The sequence below is a fragment of the Gadus chalcogrammus genome, chromosome 16 (assembly GCF_026213295.1).
Source record: "Gadus chalcogrammus isolate NIFS_2021 chromosome 16, NIFS_Gcha_1.0, whole genome shotgun sequence".
NCBI lineage: Eukaryota > Metazoa > Chordata > Actinopteri > Gadiformes > Gadidae > Gadus > Gadus chalcogrammus.
The window spans coordinates 10163745-10182950 of record NC_079427.1 but is presented as its reverse complement, the minus strand read 5'-3'; the positions used below and the strand labels follow the sequence as shown (position 1 = coordinate 10182950).

Sequence of the window (19206 nt, the reverse complement as noted above, 5' to 3'; positions counted from 1 at the left end):
ACGATGTATAAACTCATCAGGAACACTTGCTCAAATATATCTCTTGACTGTACCGAAACATTATCGAAACACCAGATTTGACTGTATTGTGCTGTTACAAGTTACTTTTTCACAGTAGGAAAAACACAGGTGTATCTCATTACATAAAGGATGGGTCCTTTCTATTTAGACACACTAGACACACAAATGTACATTTACCAGGCTGGTGATCTCTTTCAAATTTTATATTATATTTAGTACATTTATGTATGTATATATATATATATATATATATCCCCACATCACGACTCACTACAATGGGTGCCCGGTCATTCAGCTGTTCAGCACCCAGGCTCTGGAACTCCCTCCCCCCCCACACACATAAAACAGTCAGACACCATACAACCTTCAAGTCACAACTCAAAACTCACCTGTTCAAACTCGCACACAACATCTAACTGATCACTGTTTTGATTGTTTGTTTGTTTTGTTTTGTCTTGTTTTTGTTTTATTTATTTTTTATTTTTTATGTTAATTTTTTTATTTATTTTTTTATTTTTTCCACAATGTCTTGTTTTTCTTTTAAACGATTTATGATGACCATATGCTGACTGTAAGGTGACCTTGGGTGTCTTGAAAGGCGCCTCTAAATTAAATGTATTATTATTATTATTATTATATATATATATATATATATATATATATATATATATATATATATATATATATATATATATATATATATATATATATAATAATAATAATAATATATATATATAATAATAATAATAATAATAATAATAATATATATATATATATATATATATATATATATATATATATATATATATATATATATATATATTCGTTTTTTAATTTTAGGGTTATAGAGTTAGGGTAAATTATTATTAATATTATTATTTTCCTTTTGTTTCATAGAAAAATCCACTCAGTTCAAATAAACTCTCACATTTAAAAAAAAACTATTAAAAAAAATAAGTGAATTAACAAACTGCTTGGTCAGCGAATGCGAAATTGACTTCCGTTGACACGTGGTCACGTGGCGGTGACTGGTCACATGACCCAGTTCCATACGCTCCGTTGGCGAGTGGATTCTCTCCCACCACAGCGGACGAGGACGACTTGTCCGCGCACAAAATACAATAATATGACGGATATAGAGGAACGCCAGAGTTTATTGGGAAACGTAAATGGCGAATCCGAAGCCGAGGTGCCCGGTAAACAAATGTCGGCTATCAGCGACCCCACTCGCCTGCTGCACAGAATAGTTGTCCTTATTTTTATGTGCTTCCTTGGCTTCGGTGAGTTGTCAGTGATCTATGTTGTTGTTGTTGTTATAGTAGAAATGTGAAAAGGAGAACCTTGTCCCTTGTCCTACCTATGAAATGTTATTTTGTGTGGTTATAACTACTTTACAGGCAGCTACTTCTGCTATGATAACCCGGCTGCGCTCCAGACAGATGTCGTCCAGGTAATAGGGGAACCCACTTGGTAGTCTTTTCTCATCCCAATTCCAACCCCACACTATGGTATCCACGCCTCGCTTCCCCACACGTACAGAGCCGGATTAACCCAAAGGCAAACTAGGCACGTGCCTAGGGCCTGATCGGCGGGGGGGGGCCCAGACAGAAGTAAAAAAAAAAAAAATAAAAAAAAAATTAAAAAAAAAAAATGAAATAGCCAATACAAATGTCCTGCCTACTATTTATTTCAGTGATAATATATCAATATATATTAATTAACTAAAAATAGTGACGTTGTTTATCTTAACGTTACGTCACATTAACGCCAATCAGTTAAGTCCGAGAGGAGGTCAGCGGGTCAAGACTAAGCGGAACAATAAAGCTAGCAGGCAGGTCGTTTCTTGTGTAGGCTAACATTCAAGATGCTTTCGGGTGCGGCAAAACATAAAAAGAAAAAAATGAAGAGGAACAAAAGAAGAAACAGCGGGGGGCTTTACAGAAGTTTCTGTCGGGCAGCCGTCCGACAGCTGTGAAGACAGCGGAAGACGCTGTGGCGCCGTCAACATCAGCGCCGTCATTTTCTACGATGAAACGAGTGAAAACATACCGGAGAGCAACAGTAACAGAAAAAAAACAGAATGCCTTTACCCTGTTGGCAATTGAGAATAGATTTACAACCTCCCTGGATTTTGAAGACATTATAGAGGACTTTGCCTCATCAAAACTCAGGAGAAAGCATCTGTAAATGTAAGTTTTCCATTTAAAAATCTAAATCTTAATAAGTAAAGTGAATGCATATAAATGAAATGCATAATATAGGGCTATACTTTCTACTATAATGAAATGAAATATGAGGAACAAACCAAGTACCGGTATATTCAAATCTCAAACAGCTGTCTTTCAGCTTATATATACATTTTATTATTTCTCCACAAGATCGTGATGATGCTGTCAAGATGTGTTTCTACTGCAATGGAGGCCTGTGGTGCTGGAAGGCTGAAGATTATCCCTGAGTGGAGCATGCTAAATGAGAGTGTTGGAAAATTGAAGATAGGTGATGCTTGTCCATGAAAATAAACATCTTTACCACTACAGCACACTTTCTCTGACTGCATATTTTATTAGTCTTTGTATATTTGACTACTTATTTAACTTTTCAATTTAATCAACACATTTAATTAAGATTTTCTGCAAAATGCAATAGCTTACTACATTTATCTTTTTTGCTCTGTTTACATAGCAATGCTGACACCGTGACACCTATTGGTGATTTACTGGGACTACTGCCTTAACAATGACACTGGCAATGGATAAGATAAGGATAATTTAATAGCATTTAATAGAGCCGTGTAATAACGTATAAATAATAAAAATCAAAAAATAGTCTGATAGACTGTTTAATATACAACACATGACTTATTTTGGCGTACAAATAACCAACTTGTAACCAAAGACTACGCTATGTAAAATGTGAATTAACTTTTATTAGTAACTTTGGTAAGTGTTAGGGTTAGGTTAGGTTATCGATGGAGGGGGGCCCAAAAAATACAGTCTGCCTAGTGTAGTCCATTTATTTAATCCGGCTCTGCACACGTAGCCCACATTCTAAGAAGAAACATAGCCAGTATTATATGAGATGAATATTAACTGGTTTTCCTGCCCTAGGACATGAACTTGAACACGTCCCAGTTCATGCAGCTTTATGCGTGGTACTCCTGGCCCAACGTAATCCTCTGCTTTCTCGGAGGATTTCTCCTTGATAGAGTTTTTGGCATCAGGTTTGTGTTTCTATTTTGTGCGTGTTTCTATTTTGTGTGTGTGACAGGGAAAAATAGTAATTTGTAATGAGTCAAGTTTCCCGAGTGTGTTTGTTTCAAGTCTCATGCAACTTGAGATGGCATAACTTGCGTTCAGATATTAACTGGAGTTATGGTTCTCATAATCATGTCCACTCACCGTGCCCTGGCGGTTGTTGACATCGTGTTTTACGGTTTTCTTTAGGCTTGGAACCATAATTTTCTCCCTTTTCGTCTGCGTTGGACAGGTAGGTTTACTGAGGAGGTTGGTTCTTAAGGCTTTTTGTGTGCGTCTTTACTTATTCCATTATATAAACGCTAGCGTACATAATGTCATTGCATTGTTAACACAAATGGACAAGGTTTGAACGTCCTGTACGACCTGGTACTTAATGTACGCACTTAATGTATGTTCAACTTCCTTGCACGTAAAAATAGTACTTACTATTGCCACCTTATCCTGTATCCAGGGAATGGGTTAACCTAACAATTGTTAGTGCTTGGCACTTGGTTCTATGAACGTCATAACTGTACCGACAGCGATATATTGTGTCGTTCTTTTAGGCACATGCGCTTTGGATAAAAGCATCTGCTAAATGTAAATGTTAATATTTTATCATGCTCTTTATTCTTTCACCTATTCAAAGGTGATCTTTGCTGCTGGGGCTCTGTTGAATCGCTTCTGGCTGATGGAGGTTGGGCGGTTTGTCTTTGGGTAAGATATCTAAATTAGCACACAGGTATCATGATATAACATGCGTCTTTTTGGGCTGACATGATATTTCTGTTAAGAATGAGATGTTTGCTCTCAATGTTTGATCTAAGTGGGACCAGAATGGGCTTCTGTTCAACACATATTGTCTTTGTTTCTGGTAGAATCGGAGGCGAGTCTCTGTCCGTGGCTCAGAACACTTACGCGGTCAACTGGTTCAAAGGGAAGGAGCTGAACCTGGTGTTTGGCCTCCAGCTCAGCATGGCTCGACTGGTGAGCGCTTGACTTAACCAGGTTAAGAGCGATCAACTCACTGTGGATCTGGTGGATGAATGCTGGCCACAAGCCATGTACATTGATTTGAACATTTTGAATTGGCACTAAATACAAGGTAGGGGTTCAAATGTGTCTCGTGCTGTTTACATTGCAAAGAATGAAAGTGAATGACTACAAATTATGAATTAAACACTAGATGCGTGTACGGCATTTGTGTGACAATGTGACCCGAAGGTTGCTAGTTTCGATCCCCAGATCCTCCTATCCGAGTGTCGATCTGGCTTTTGCCTTGCATGTCTCACTGCAACGTCAGTCTGTAAATGTGTGTACGAATGGGTTAATGTCAGGCAACGATTGTAAAGCCCTTTGAGTGGCCACTGGTTAGAAAAGCACTACTTAAATGCAGTCCATTTACCATATTCATCGATTGTTGGTACTCATATGAAGTCAGAACTCATGATGAATGCACTCATGGTGATTCATGGTGATCATTCATGGTGATCATTCATGGTGATCGGTCAACCATCAGTAAAACAGCACATGTATCCCTAACCTGACAAATTAACCATGTTAACCTGCATTCTGTGCTCCCTTCCCCTCTACTCTGCCGTTGTGCAGGGCAGTACAGTGAACATGAACATCATGGGCTGGGTGTACAGCAGAGTGGCGGATCTCATCGGCTCCAAGGGGCCCAGTACGCTTGGAACTGCCCTCATGATAGGTACGGTCTGTGTGGATGCTTTTTAACACGTTTTTTAATAGGACTCCTCACAGCCCCTTGGTAACCAGTTAGGCACGTCTCTGGTTGTAGTAGTTAAGGATTGTGGGAAGATGTTACTGGGAATTGTGTTACACGACAGGTTATGATTAATTCCACAAAAGAAAAAAACAAATCAGGCTTAAATCATTCTTAAAACCACAAGTGGTCCACTTTAGGGCTCGAGTTGCAGCTCCTTGATCACTCCGTTTGACAGAAGCGTCTTGGTGTTCTCCGATAACCAAGCCACTGGAGAGAGCACTGACGGAGCATTCTGTTTCTCATTCTGTTGGTGATGAATCACATGAGCCTCACTCTTCCTCCCGCCACTCTTTCGTCTCGTGCTTCACTTCCACATTCACATCCCTCCCTCTTAGCGTGTGATTTGGGCTGTTGCCATAACCACTGCAATAAGAAAATGTATTGCAGAAAGTAACCCCTAAAACCAGCCTGGCACTAGAGCTGGGCGTTTAATCGATTTTTAACTGTAATTCGAATTCACGGTTTAGGAAAATACTTTTTGATTAAAATCAATGTTAAAAAAAAAAGAAATTGAACCTTTTATTTATTTATTTATATATTTTTTATCAAGTAGAGTGATCTTGATCGGGTATTTACAGTAGCACCACCACTTCCCCTTCTCTGAGGTGCTGTATTTCCTAGCCACACCATCTCCTCTTCAGAAAAAGTTAAATATCAAGATTGCAGCATGCGCTGAAAAAAAGTGTGTGTGCCTAAACTCTGTGGCAACCAAAAGCAGCAGCACAACTCATTTATTCAAACATCTTAAACTGAGGCACACAGCAGAGTAGGTGATTTGTGTTATTAGGTGAGTGCTGCATGCAGCGCTCAACTATTGTTCTTCATAAGTTTTATTCTTTCTTTCTTTCTTTCTTTCTTTCTTTCTTTCTTTCTTTCTTTCTTTCTTTCTTTCTTTCTTTCTTTCTTTCTCAAATTTTAGAATAGCTTGGTAATAACACACACACACACACACACACACACACACACACACACACACACACACACACACACACACACACACACACACACACACACACACACACACACACACACACACACACACACACACTCACTCCATTTAGAATTTTGAAGACTTTTCCCTTCACTTGATTTAAGCCATTTAACGTTTCTTTATGTCTTAATCTATGTGGCTTTAATAAAAAAATATTTTCAACCTCACTTTGTACTACAGCACTCACCGCATTTTCTGCAGGAAATGCATTTTCTACTTTTGTTAATCATTCTTATACTCCAATCTTAAATAAGATAAATATTTGTAATTTATAGAAACATAATCGACTAAATTCAGTTATCGGGTTTGGTTTGAAAAAATCTGACATTTTATTTTTAGGCCAAATCCCCCAGCCCTACCTGGCACTTGTTTCTTTGAATATCCTTACTGTACCGTGATCCCTTCTCTATGTGACCTTCCCCCATTCCAGCCTCAGTCACATGCTTCTTCTCGTTGGTATGTGCACTGGTGCTGGGCTACCTGGACCGGAGAGCAGAGAGGATCCTGAAGAAGGAGCAGGGGAAAACAGGTGTGCCAAGCCCTACCAGTTATTGCCTTTTAAGTTTTTTTCATTTGTATATTTTTTTGTTTCCATTATACAGTAATAGACAATGTCTATTATACACTTAGACATTGTCCCTTTTGATAATGAATTGAAATAAATGGGCTTAGTGTGGCTTAATGGCCTTTAACTGAATCAAAGAAACTTAAAATAAGGACAATTTGAGATGGTATGCCCCTACATCCTCCTAGACCAGGCATCTCCAAACGGCGGACCGCGGTCCGGGTCCGGACCAAGCGACGGTCCTATCCGGACCCATGACCAATTTAAAATAATGAGAAAAAAAAAAAAAAAAAATTTTTTTTATGATTTCACTATACAAAGCATGATTATGTTAGTAAAATCATTTCTCACTGAAATACAAATTGAAAGGCAGAATAGTCTGTAGTACAGCATAAAAAATAATATGAAGTAAATGACCTTTGAACTAGCCAAATAACAGCTTAATGTGAGTAACAAACCTGAAACCAAGTCTTAAAAGCAGATCACCATAATGAAAGTGTGTAATGGAGATGGTTGGATCCTGTCTGGATGTGTGTCTACAGGAGAGGTGATCAAGCTAACCGACGTGAAGGACTTCCCCTTATCACTTTGGCTCATCTTCATCATCTGTGTGGGGTACTACGTGGCCATCTTCCCCTTTATTGGCCTCGGACAGTGAGTACAGTGTTGGAGCTTCCTCTTTAAGCCGTTATGATATCGCTTGGGTCAGCGCTTCATTACAATGCTTTTGGGGAACAGGCATAAGGGATGTTTTTTTTGTTGAACACGAGAACCGCATCCTAAAATGATATGCTAACAATGAATCACAATGTGATTATCAATATCAGCTTCATCGGATTATTCTAATGTGAAGCAATTCTAAAAGGAGAATAGGCAATATTTCTGTAATATAATTAACTGAAAATGACTAAATAACAATCCAGCAGCTCTCTGTTGTTGGTGTAATTTCCTCTAATTTGCCCACTGCTCCTATTTAATGTTGCTCATGGGCCTCACACCAGCCAGGGAGGCAATCAGGGACAGCAGGACAAAAGCTGAGTCCATGGTTTTAAGATTTATCAAAAGAAAAATCTCAATCACCAGTGTCTGCATATTGGTGGGTATCCATCTTGTCTCATTGTTCAGCTCTCTGCTTTACCACTCAGTTCAACTCAACTATCCAAACCATTGGTTTGAAGGTATAAAATAGCCTCTAAGGTCAACTCATTTTCAGTATGTTAGGATCAATAACATAATTTCATACCTCAAATGAAGCTAACCGAAATCGAGTGCAGCTCCTGGAAATGTAATGCACTGGTTATCCTGTCCAGTTGAATAATAAATAATTGCCTCTCCAGGCAACAGATGATGTATTACAGGCTTCCCTGTGTTCCCTGAGTCAGATCTTAAATTGCAGGGTGTATTAAGTTATAACTGCAAAAGGAATCTGTGGAAAAGGAGACCAAACCGCACTCTGCGACAATGGAAGCCTGTTTAGTTTCTATTGAGCTGCGTTTCATTCCCGAAAATGCGGTCTCGACTTTCGTGGCAACACGCTTGTTACAGCAGCAGAAGGTCAATACTTGCCAAGCAAATACATATTATGTTAGTGATTGCCATGTGTTTGAACGGGAAATCCCGGCTGCAAAGGGCGGCATGTCGTCCATTGTTTGTCCGAGCCTGATCAAACATGTCTCACTGCGGGCTGTTTGCCCCAACATTGTTGTTCTTCACGTGTCTTTTGTTGCATTACAGGGTTTTCTTCATTGAAAAGTTCAACTTCTCTCCAGCTGAAGCAAGAGCGATCAACAGGTAATAGGCGACTTGTTACACTTGCTTCTTTACTTGAAGAAGGACGCTTGGTTAATCACCAAATGTCATTTTTCACTTTGTAATATCTGTTTGGGAAATGTCTGTTTATCCATTGAGCTCACTTTGAGTCAGCGTTTTCTTTTCACTGCCTTCTTGGTTGATGATAAACTGCCACACTGATCCTACGAGTATCTGAGTGATAGACAAATTCAGGATGGCAGTCTATGTACGACCTTCATTCACTTTCACATTGACATAAAGGTAACATTGACTTTTCCTGCATAACAACAAAAGAGTTTGTTGAGTCAACCAAACACAAGTATTGCGGCGGTGTTAGAATCCCGATAACGTATCTCATCTGTATCTCTCCCTGCGCGTTTGGGATCCCCTCTCCCCCAGTGTGGTGTACATCATCTCAGCCCCCGCGTCTCCCATCCTGGGCTTTCTGGTGGACAAGACGGGCCGGAACGTGATCTGGGTCATGTGTGCCGTGGTCACCACGCTCGCCGCTCACATGATGCTGGCCTTCACCTTCTGGAACCCCTGGATCGCCATGGTAACTTCAAACATGGCGACACTGGCAGTGCAATCGTTGTTAACCTTGTTTTTGTTTAATGCGTCACTTTTGAATGTGTTGGCTCTACGCAGCCTTTTCATGTGGAGTGCTTGTGTCCTGTTGTTCTGCAGTCTCTGCTGGGTGTGTCCTACTCCCTGCTGGCCTGTGCTCTATGGCCCATGGTGGCCTTCGTGGTGCCTGATCATCAACTGGGAACCGCCTACGGCTTGTACGTAAACACTACGACCTAATACATGGAGTGGGAACCGAGGGTTTCCCTCACTTTCAATCTATTGTCTTTGTCTTTGTTGTATGCAGGAAATGGGTTACCCTAACATTTGTAACCGCTTTGCACTTGTTCAATGAACAACCTTACTTTACTGACAGCAATATATTGTTCTCTATTTCTTCTGATGAATGTAGTTATTGTAAGTCCCTGTGGATAAAAGCGTCTGCTAAATGCCCTAAATGTAAAATGTTCAATGTGTTGTTCTGCAACCAAACATTTTCATCTGCTTCCACACCTGCCCGTAATATCAATCCCAGTGGACGAGTGCCCAATGTACCACACAAAGGGATTATTAGTAGATTGTGGCAATAACCGTTTTACCTTTTTATTTGGTTATCCAAAAATGTATTAATGTATAACAAGTCTGCAAGTTTTGCGACCCCATAATGCGCATCAGGCGAACCCATACAACCCATCTTAAACGGGGTCAATGTTGACCACCCTTCCCCTCCCTTGTCTCAGCATGCAGTCAATCCAGAACCTGGGCCTGGCTCTGATTTCCATGGCAGCCGGGGCCATCCTAGACAACAGAGGATACCTATTCCTGGAGGTCTTCTTCTGCGCCTGCATCTGCAGTCAGTAATCTGAGTCCTCTTGAGTGCCTGTGTTGATGAAGCCCTCCGTTCGTTCTTTGAGATCTCTTTGGTTGGCCCCTGGCTCATGTGCTTACCCTCCCTGGCTCCTTCTCTTTCTCCTCGCCTGCAGTCTCCCTGATTGCTGTGGTTGTGCTGTACTTGGTGGACTTCCTTCAAGGTAAGGATGAAGGAGCAGTACACGTTACATTCGGCTTAGATTTTAGGGTGCTTTAATTAATGTTGGACTTTCCTGTTCTTACCAGCACAGAGAAAACCGGACAGAATATTTACACTCTGGATTTGCCTTTAATTTCTACTATTATTCTTCTACTTTTTTTCATATATATATTTTTTACATATTGTTACTTTAAATGTTTTGTGACCCATTCTTTTTTCTTTTTTTTTACTACTCTGCAGTTTTAACCCCGGCTGCTGTGACCCCTAAAAGTACCGTCTGGGGGCACAGTGTTCTCTTACGCTTGGCCAGATTTCAACACTAAAGGTTTTTCCTTGTACCCCTCACCTCTCTCCCTCACCTCTCCCAGCCGGGGAGATGAACCTGTCAGCTGCCGCCAGAGCCAGGCTCTACGAAGAAACCAGGCTCCAGGAGGAAGCCAGACTCCAGAAAGAAGCCCCTTCAGACTCGGAGTGAGTCGACCTATGTCTGGTGTGTCTGTCTCTGTTTTTCTGTCCGTCTCTGTCTGTGTGTCTGTGTTTTTCTGTCTCTCTGTCTGTCTGTCTGTCTGTCTGTCTGTCTGTCTGTCTGTCCTGTCCTGTCCTGTCCTGTCCTGTCCTGTCCCTCCCCCTGCCTGCCTACACACTGGACAGCTAGATGGGTCTCCAAAAGGTGGTTCCAAATCCCGATCAATGATTGGACATTAGGGTTAGCATCTTTGGCCCAGCTGGGTTCCGTTTCACAAAAACATTGATCTAAAGTGCTAGCCTCACGCTAACACTCCCCCGACGCTTAACGACTGCTCACCTCCCCCCTGTACTATTAACTACCATCACAGTGGCATGTGTTTGAAAAGCCCTGTCTTCCTATACTGCTGGTCTGGCCGGGCATCTGGCCAGCCCTCCCACACAGTGAGTGGCCTCTCCTACTTTAGGTTGAGACATGGCGCCCTGGGAAGGCTCCTCTACACTGGGCCAATGCTATTTTCAAACTAATGTTTGCATCAATCAGACCCAGTTAATTGTGTAGTGTGTTGTAGGTGTACTATGCAGGCTAATGATCTCGTCAGAGCTACTGTAGCGGTTATGACGCATAGTAATTTCACATCTTTGTTCCATAATTGCTATCTTTCAGATGATGAAGATGAGAGGGGAAGCACATAAAAACACAAATGGTCCTGGGCTTCGGAGCCAGCTCTCTGCACTGCCCCCTCCCCTTAGCACCAGAGCTGTCAATCAACTGCGAAGAGGGCAGGATTGACTCCGCCCCCAGTGCTGTGGTTTGTGGCTCCTCCCACCAGGACTCTGACTGTCGGCCCCATGGGGATGAAGGACACGGTGATGTGGGGGTGGTGATTTTAATCACAGCAAATCTTACTCTGACAACACACTGACACATCCCTGCCCAGTGTCCACTCACCTGGTGTGGGATAGCACTGGAGCCTACCTACCCCTGTGTGTGTGTGTGTGTGTGTGTGTGTGTGTGTGTGTGTGTGTGTGTGTGTGTGTGTGTGTGTGTGTGTGTGTGTGTGTGTGTGTGTGTGTGTGTGTGTGTGTGTGTGTGTGCTTGCCCGCGCATTTGGTTGGTTAGTTTCTTTTTAATTCTACGATAAGTGAATACTATTCCACACGTCTTCATGCAGACTAGGTCACTGAATGTGTTTCTGATGGAACAGGGGCTAATTATCCCGGTACTTTTAATTAATATGTTATTTTGATTGTATTTCAATCGGGTTTCCTGTGGTGGGTTTTAATTCATTCATATCAATTCTGCCAAAACAGACTTTTTAACTCAGTAAGTTGACATATCATATGTCAGCAGTAACAATAACTGCAGACAAAAATCCCAGTGCCTTTTATGATGAACTACTTTATGTTCAGTGTTAATAATATGCCTCATTGACCTTTATAGCCCGTATTCTTGAAAATAACATTTATTGCTTTCATTTCTTCTCTTTCTGCCCTCTCTGCTAGCCTTGGAGGTTCATAAAAGTTAATTTCCTGTCACCTCATCAAATCGAATATTACTTGAATGATCCAGAGGATCAGAATAGCGAGAGAGACCATAGCACTTGTCAGTGTAGTGGCCTCATGTTGGTGCTCCTAACATTTGGTTGCAATATAAGTAGTGGTGAGGGATGTTTTACGTTGTTCTGAAGCTTGTTAAGCTTGTTCTTTACAAACTATATGATTGAGTCTTGTTTACGTTTTCATTGTGATATAATGATACGAATTGGGATCTAATTGTTTGCAGGGTAATTTGAAGATATTTGGTATTAAACCACTTTTGAAAGTAACACACCTCAATCAGTCGGCACATTACCATAAGGGTTATTAATTAGCGTGAGTTCGGTAACGATAACCAATATTGTAAAGGGTTAGGGTTAGTAAAGCATATGGGTTAGGGGAAGTGTTAACCCTAACCCTTTTAAAAAATGTATAAATGAATCAATTTCTTAACTTGAACACTGTTAGTAAACATGAACAACCTCAGTAAATGATTACTTATGCTAAATGAACATTGGTTAAATGTTCATTTAGCATTAGTTAATGCTTATTACTGCATTAACTAATTTTAATTAATGGAAAATGAATGAAGCGGTACCAGTTACGATCAGTCCTTACGGTGAGCGAATGCATTTGATCTTGTTTGTTCAGGTGAACCTGCACGGATAGGTTAAAAACCGTATAAAAAACAAGTAGGCTTATCAACTGTTTGATATGGCTGAGGTCCATTTCTGTTTCCTATGTTTTTATTATTGTTGTCAAACTTCAACAGTTGTCAGTTTCCAAGAAATGAGAATGGTCCTCCATAGAATTGTTGAATTGTATAACATTTCCAAAAAAATAAATGAAATGAAACACATTTGTGTTTTCTCTATTCCTGTTTCATATCCACATATGAGACAAAACAGGGGTCCCTCGGCATATCTTTTACCGAGGGATTATAACAACAAATTATACAATATAGGCTATTTATATAGAATGTATTCCAGGACGATGCTGCCAAATGGGGGCGGCCTTAGTGGGACTCGAACCGGTGTCAGCGTTTGGCCTCCACAACTGCAGACTGTCAGGCTCGGAGCCCAGGTAAAACCGAACCATAGGGGAGAAAATACCTGCTTCGATGAAAATAGCGATGACAAAACACATTACAACGGGACTACCGCCGGAAACTCATTAATTCCACTGGCGTTTTGTGTTTTTATTTATCGGAGCGTCATGTTGTCTGGGAACCCTTGGCTCCGGGGGCGCACTATACCTCATCGAGTGCAGCTATATTGTGTTTTAATGAGCTGTTGATAACTCATTTTCTTCGCCCGCCTCCTGCTGCTCAGTTCCCAGACCACTGCTTTCCCCATCTGTCGTCGCTGGGCTACAGGAGCCTGTTAAAATGATGATCCTCCTCCTCTTCCTCCTCACATGACGGCTGTAGCTTATTAATCTGTCTGCATGCATACACATTGCTCGCGAAAACATAACACATTTGTACTGCAGCGCTTGTTTGCTTGTAGGCTACGTGATGTTTTTTGTTCAGTCATTTTTTAAGTTCAACTGTACTTTTAACGATCATTTTCATAGGCAATTTGACATTAAGGCCTGTGGGCTCTGTAGCGCTGAAGAGACTATGTGGCAACCTTTGATGCGCTGTTGGCCTATTCACTATGACGGCTGTCGTTACTTTATACAACCGACAGAGGGCGCCAAATCTCGAATCATTGCCGAGATTGGTGTGCCACTGACTGGGCCCACAACACCTGGTTTGAGGTTACTACTTCGGCCTTGTCCATGCCGGCCTCATCATGTATGCAGACAATATCACACACTCCCAAATATGAGCAAGGTCTTGATAATTGAATGAATGCACATTATCTGGGGTGTATATGATCGGATAACAAATGACGCATTTATGTGGCAGTGGCACGTCGGAGACGGACATGCCTCAGGCCGGGCATGACAGTTTGGGCCCGGCGTCTACGACCACTACACACACGGCGGCCGGAAGCACCCTCGTGTTCCTCGGACACAGCCACGTGCGGAGTTTCTTGCGGTACCTGCCCGAGCCCAGGAAGAAGAGGAGAGGATTGGCGCAGCAGTTCAGGCTGATGAGCGGCTGCCAAATCTTCAAGGCGATCACGACCACGTTGAGCTCGTGACAGTCGTCGACCATGTACACCCTCACAAACAGGTACACCGTCCGCACCAAATGGTAGGGTACGAAGCAGAACACGAAGAAGACGCACACCACCACGAGAGTGCGTAACGACTTGTTGCGCGTGTTCGCAGCTCCGAGCGGAGAGCTGGCCCTGCTCGGGCGACAGAGCGTCCTGATCATGGAGCAGTAGCAGCACACGGTCAACAGGAACGGCAGGAAGAACCCAACCACGCACAGGAAGATCCCATAGGGGAAGTAGAGGTTGAATTGCCTCGGATCGGTCATTTCAAAGCACACCGTCTGGTTGTCTATCAGCCCCGTGTGGCTGTAAGCCAAGGTTGGCAGCACCTCGGCCGTCACCACCACCCACACGGAGCCCGAGGTCCACACGGCCGCGCGTTTGGTCCTGAGGCGCAGCGCGGAGACGGGGAAGCGCACCCCGAGGAACCGGTACACGCTGACGCAGGCCAGGAGCGTCATGCTGCAGTGCAGGTTCACGATGAAGAGGAAGCGCACGATTTTGCACACGATGTCCCCAAAGTACCACACGTTTCCCATGGCGTAGCTGACGATGAGTATCGGCAGGGTCAGCACATAGAGTAGATCCGCCACGGCCAGGTTGGCCACGTAGACCACCGTCCCGCTGCCGTTGCGGTGCTGCTGGGGTTGCCGGGAGCACACGTCCCACAGCAGCACCACGTTGAGGCCCAGGCCCGCCACGAAGGTCACACTGTAGCTCACCGGCAGAAGGAACCGTTTGTAGTAGTCCGACATCGGGCACAGGTGGAAATCGTCCATTCTTATGATTGTAAAGATCGAGTGTGACTGATTCCAAGGGTTTCGAGTAGTTTAAGTCCTTAAGCTGAGGTCCATAGTCAATTAATAAAAAAAAAAAGCTGACAACACACAGCTGAACGATTGACTGGACTCTCGTGTAACCTACCTATTACTGTCTGCCTGGCTGCGTGCGCCCGTTCACACCTCACAAAGCCCTTCTGTTTGTTTAGGTCATGCGGCTCTATTCCCGGCCCTCCTCCTCCACGGTAGCGCGCAAACCTTTACCATGATATCTGCTGTGCTGTGGGTGAACAGATTGAGTAAACACACTGAATCACTGACGTGTCTTATATACATCATGTGGCTCTGTGAATCGGATGCATGTCATTCACCTCACGGATTGAGTGTGTGTGTGTGTGTGTGTGTGTGTGTGTGTGTGTGTGTGTGTGTGTGTGTGTGTGTGTGTGTGTGTGTGTGTGTGTGTGTGTGTGTGTGTGGAAGGGGTATCATATGTGTGCGTGTGTGTTTACATAAAAATGAGCTACAATCTGTGTTTTAAAGTTGATCACTGAAGTTAAATGACAATCGGCTTGCAGCATGCTCCCGACAGAATAACGAAAAAAAAAACTGGAATACATCTCGGGATCTGATTGGCTGCAAGGCATTTTCCCAAGTCTGGACTATACTCGTGCTGCTGTGAAAGTGATCACTTCACACCAGACAGCGGAGACTGCCCGCGATGTTGAAGAACGCCACCCATAGGTGAGTCCTGAGCCCCTATACAATCCGCTATACCAAATCGACGAATGACATTCCTAAACATCAAATCAAACGATCAGATTGCATCGGAGACAGCCAGGCTCTCGGCTTCTCTGCTTCTGAAGGCGCTTCGACAACAGCTAAGAATATCATTCCGAATCACGGCTCTCTATCGGCGTCTAGTGATAGCAACCGCCTGATGCGCATGCATGCAAACGGCAGATTTGTATCGCATATTTGCAGTTTTTTGTTCTGCAAGTTCCTAACTTTAAAACAAATCACATCCCTCTAGAAGCATGCACCAGGGAGAGGACTCGAGGCTGCGAGGCGGGAGCCTGCCGTCTGCCCGCGAAAGGAAACACCTCGCTCTTTGCATCAATACCCAGGTAGGAAACCGCTGCACACATGTACTTATTACTCCTTATGCACGAAGCCTTTATGCATCACCTCGCATGGATAGTTGATTTTAAGGCGGAACGTAAGCGAAAAGTGCTGTTGCCTCCCGCTGCCATCCGACCAGTAGCAGATGGAAGCGTGACGCTGTGTCCGCCGGCTGCACTGGAGCGGTGATGTAATTCACTTTCCAGGTTCCGTCATCCCCACCGGAAAGTTTTGGGCTTAAGGATGAAAATTAAAGCGTTTTGCAGCTACGGATAGGCACTTGGACCATATTCAAGTCATATGAATCGAGCAAACAGTCCATATATGAATTCAACATTCATTTAAACCGACATGTGTGGCAGATGATTTAGAATGTATAGTCAGCACCATGGAGAGCGAATCTTTGAAAACGCATGTTTGTTTCTGCCTCTGACGGCTTCATATATTTTCTACACAGATGTGTAGAAAGGGCAATTCCCTAAAAGGGCAATTCCCTAAAAACTTTTTTTAGGGAATTGCCCTCTTCGTTTTGAAACCCTACCGGTATTATAATTTGAGGAATGTAATTCGATTTGAGAACCCGCCGTCTACGGGTCTCACCTGGCATTTTTCCACAGCAGAAAAGCTCTGATTAAAACAACCCGACTACCACTATTTGTACATGTGGCTCTGGAAAGTCCTGGTTACAGCTGACCTCTTGTATGTCATCGGGGTTGCATGAATTATGAATATATAGAAAACAGAAAATAATCAACCCGTAATACATTTGATCTACCAGGAAATTCGCCCGTTGAGATAAACTAATGAAAAAAAACGTTTTTGCGCGTGTTTTTCCTCATGCCATGGGAAACCATTAATAAACACGTGCCATTGATAAACGAATTCATGAATATATGTATGTGCGCAAAGCCATTTGTACAAATGTGCGCCCAGCCATTCGTGCAACAGTCCACCTGGTAGTTTTGAACTTGTGAATATTTAATGGCAGTGATGTAGTGTGGTGCATTATCGCTGGTCGGGGGTATTGAGCGTATGAGTGTTGAAAGCACTATGTTCCATCACAGCGTGCCACTTACACGGCGATTTATTACAGGGGGAATAGCTCTCTCTCTTTCTTTCTTTCTCTCTTTCTTTCTTTCTTTCTTTATAATAATTATTTCCTTATATTCATATTATAAAAAAATAATGTTTGAAAGCAATTTGAAACAATTTGGTGACGTCACTTTTGTAAAGCTGACGTACCTTCATTACGACGAGACGTTGCTTCAACACAGAGGGCAGACACCGGCCATGACCCAGTGCTGCTGGGTACAGTAGGGACTAACCCAAATGGTACCTGCTCCTATAGGGTGCCCGGGATAACACCCAGCCCTATCCGCACTCTGTTTGCCTTGCACCATGAAAAAAAAACATTTGATTCTATTTCCTATTCCTTTTTTTGGTCACACTACGAATATATACGTAATTCCTGCTCTATGTGATTTGGGCTGTAGAATTGGGAAATATGCCATCCAAGTATAGAAATACTGTTGAAGTGGCTTTTGCTGGCTCTTGGTGTGTGTGTGTGTGTGTGTGTGTGTGTGTGTGTGTGTGTGTGTGTGTGTGTGTGTGTGTGTGTGTGTGTGTGTGTGTGTGTGTGTGTGTGTGTGTGTGTGTGTGTGTGTGTGTGTGTGTGTTCTACATGAATCTGTCCAGCCAGCGAGTTGTTACGATGTAATCAATGGGACAGCAGCATTTCCACCTCTACAGGCTTGCGTGGTTATCCATATTCACACTGCGCTGATTCAAACAGCATGGATATGTATAACAGTGGTACCCAACCCATAGCATGCTGCAGGGTGGAGTCCATGGTGTTTCTCCATCAGCCCCTACATGCCGTACTATTATCTTCTTAATAGTCATATTCATATTTTTGGCTTTGTCTCAACATTGCCCTGCCTTGACCCACTGGCCCTGCAATTTCCTTAAGGATTAATGAAGTGATATCTACTGTTATCATCACTCAATGAGGATGTCTATCATGTCTTTCGACACATCTGAACCCCGTTTTAAACGCATCGCTCTACCCTCACATGGCAAACAGCGCTGCATAACCGCACCAGGGCATTGAACTCGCAACCTGTGTGTTTATGAACCATTCCCGGCAGCCGTCTGCCTTCTGCGGGCCAATAGGAGAGGGCCAGAGATGGTAGAGTGTAGCTATGCTGTGGAAGTCTGGAGCCGGGGAAGAGTTTCATGTTTCAGGAGTGCATTATCGTCTCTCTCTCCGTCTCCCGGCGGGTGGTGGGGGGTGAGGGGTGTGAGGGTGGGGGGGTGAGGGGTGTGAGGGTGGGGGGGAGGTCGATCTCTGCTGAGTCCTGTCAACTCTGGCTCACTCCAGGGCTTTGCAATCGAGGGGTAATAACCTGTATGGGCGAGCAAGCCAGGCCCCCACGCTGTCTTCCCCCTGCCTGCCTCTCACTTACCACCCGGTCATATATATCCTGTGTGTGTGTGTGTGTGTGTGTGTGTGTGTGTGTGTGTGTGTGTGTGTGTGTGTGTGTGTGTGTGTGTGTGTGTGTGTGTGTGTGTGTGTGTGTGTGTGTGTGTGTGTGTGTGTGTGTGTGTGTGTGTGTGTATTTTGCTATATCTTTGTATTCATGTATTTCCATCCACAGAGCAGGTATCATAGAAAAACGAAGAGCCCTGTCAGTTCTGAGTACACACAAATCCAATCGCACTCTGGCCTGTCCTCTGCTAGCCGCGTAGCCACTCCCATTCCATCCTGGCCCCTCCCAGCCTGGCCCCTCCAACCCTGGTCCATCCCACCTTGGCCCCTCCCACCCTGGCCTGTCAAACCCTTGCCCCTCCCACCCTGGCTCCTCCCACCCTGGTCCATCCCACCTTGGCCCCTCCCACCCTGGTCCATCCCACCCTGGACCCTCCCAAAATGGCTCCTCCCACCCTGGCCCATCCCACCTTGGCCTATCCCACCCTGGCCCCTCCCACCCTGGCTCCTCCCACCCTGGTCCATCCCACCTTGGCCTCTCCCACCCTGGCCTGTCACACCCTGGCCCCTCCCACCCTGGCCCTAGCTATTTAGCATGTTTGAAGGCTTGCGCTAAAGGTGGGAGCGGTTTCTTTGATCACACAAAGTGTGATGTGTG

General features: G+C 43.6%; 2 protein-coding genes across 2 annotated transcripts; one reads left to right on the top strand and one right to left on the bottom strand.

The window, feature by feature from the left end:
• Positions 1–1061: 1061 nt before the first annotated feature.
• On the top strand, positions 1062–13464 carry mfsd1 (major facilitator superfamily domain containing 1). The gene is made up of 16 exons (XM_056611461.1): positions 1062–1301; positions 1419–1471; positions 3129–3241; positions 3465–3507; positions 3907–3974; positions 4136–4244; positions 4866–4968; positions 6468–6566; positions 7145–7256; positions 8337–8393; positions 8793–8949; positions 9081–9178; positions 9701–9813; positions 9944–9991; positions 10359–10461; positions 11123–13464. Exons 1-16 carry the CDS (start codon positions 1148–1150, stop codon positions 11124–11126), a joined length of 1434 nt encoding a protein of 477 aa, XP_056467436.1. The 5' UTR covers positions 1062–1147; the 3' UTR covers positions 11127–13464.
• Positions 13465–13930: 466 nt separating this feature from the next.
• On the bottom strand, positions 13931–14941 carry LOC130405385 (P2Y purinoceptor 6-like). Its single transcript, XM_056610446.1, has one exon. It carries the CDS (start codon positions 14939–14941, stop codon positions 13931–13933), a length of 1011 nt encoding a protein of 336 aa, XP_056466421.1.
• Positions 14942–19206: the final 4265 nt, after the last annotated feature.

Coding starts and splice junctions, on each gene's coding strand:
- mfsd1 (XM_056611461.1), top strand. CDS start 1,148: ATGACGGATATAGAGGAACGCCAGAGTTTATTGGGAAACGTAAATGGC. Junction 4,969..6,467: donor TGGAACTGCCCTCATGATAG/GTACGGTCTGTG, acceptor CCCCCATTCCAG/CCTCAGTCACATGCTTCTTC. Junction 8,394..8,792: donor GAAGCAAGAGCGATCAACAG/GTAATAGGCGAC, acceptor CCTCTCCCCCAG/TGTGGTGTACATCATCTCAG.
- LOC130405385 (XM_056610446.1), bottom strand. CDS start 14,941: ATGGACGATTTCCACCTGTGCCCGATGTCGGACTACTACAAACGGTTC.